Source organism: Eimeria tenella, genomic scaffold (genome assembly GCF_000499545.2).
Source record: "Eimeria tenella Houghton genomic scaffold, Eth_scaff2216, whole genome shotgun sequence".
Classification (NCBI taxonomy): domain Eukaryota; phylum Apicomplexa; class Conoidasida; order Eucoccidiorida; family Eimeriidae; genus Eimeria; species Eimeria tenella.
In genome coordinates this window covers 1,993-3,204 of record NW_013542072.1, presented here as the reverse complement: position 1 = coordinate 3,204, position 1,212 = coordinate 1,993, and the positions used below count along the sequence as shown (strand labels likewise).

Genomic DNA, 1,212 nt, shown 5'->3' with positions numbered 1-1,212 from the left:
CTGCTGCTGCTGCTGCTGCTGCTGCTGCTGCTGCTGCTGCTGCTGGGGAGGAGGGGGGAGACGCAGCAAACAGCGCGGGGTCTTCGAGTTGCTTCAGAGACCAAGACATCGTCGCCGATATGTACTCGCGCGCTGTAGGTGCTGCTGCTGCTTCCGCTGCTGCTGCTGCTGTTTGTGCTGCTGTTGCTGCTGCTGCTGCTGCTTCTGGTGCTGCTGTTATCGTTTGTGTAGCTGAGCTGTCATTATTGGACGTATTATCAATTAGAGAGCCAGCATATTTTTCTGCTGCTGTTGCTGCTTCTGCTGCTGCTGCTGCTTCTGCTGCTGCTGCTTCTGGTTTCTCAGGCTGCAGCCTTCTCTTGCGTGCGCTCTGCGTTGCTGCAGCAAAGTGAATAGCAGCATCCAGAGCCCCATCCCCTTCTGCGTCGCCGCTGCTGCTGCTGCTGCTGCTGCTGCTGCTGGGCAGCCCCATGCTGCTGCAGCTGCATGCATCCCAGACACAAGAAAACAGCAAACGAGCATCTTCAAGACACTGCAGCAGCAAATAACGCTTCCAAGCAGCAGCAGATAAATAGGGGGGGGCCCTCAGCTCGCTGCGGAGGCCCTTGTCCCCTAAAGAGTGCAGCAGCGCTTCAGAAGGGGAGCACGGGGGGCCCCCCTGGGGGCCCCCAGGGGGGCCCCCTGTGGCGCCCCTTGGGCCCTGGGGGGCCCCCTGCAGCTCTAGGGCCCCTGGGGAAGCGGACCACAGCAGCAGCCGCTGAGTCTCCGTCAGGGGGCCCCCTGCTGCTGCTGCTGCGTCTGCTGCTGCTACTGCTGCTGCTGCTGCTGCTTCAGGCTCGCCGTCCAGTCTGCTGCTGCTGCTGCTGCTTGGTGCTGCTGCTGCTGCTGGGGGGCACTGGGGGCCCAACGTGCTGCGTCTGCTGCTGCAGCTTGCTGCTGCCTGCATGACCAATAAAGTGGATTTGAGAATGAAAAGAGTTTTAGGGTTTCGTTAAAACACCCTTCAGGGTTTAAGGTTTAGGGTTTAGTTAAAAGACCCTTTAGAGTTTAGGGAGAAAAGCTGGAAGCAGAAAAGAGCTGCTGCTGGCGGCTCGTTTGAGGTGTACAAACACCTGGAGAGGTGTACAGACACCCGAAGAGGTGTACAGACACCCGAAGAAGAGCAGCAGCAGCAGCAAAGCCTTGCTGCTGCAGCTGCGGACTTCGGGGTGG

The 1,212-nt window shown here is 59.4% G+C and overlaps 1 protein-coding gene across 1 annotated transcript in view; it reads right to left on the bottom strand.

Annotated features, from left to right (window-relative positions):
• ETH_00040310 (uncharacterized protein) overlaps positions 1-946 on the bottom strand; it is a gene marked incomplete at both ends in the record, with an annotated part of 1,104 nt that extends 158 nt beyond the window's left edge. Inside the window, one exon of the mRNA XM_013374707.1 lies at positions 3-946. Within this exon, the coding sequence (XP_013230161.1) occupies positions 3-946 (944 nt within the window). The remainder of the gene's footprint in view (positions 1-2) is intronic.
• Between the last annotated feature and the right edge of the window lie 266 nt (positions 947-1,212).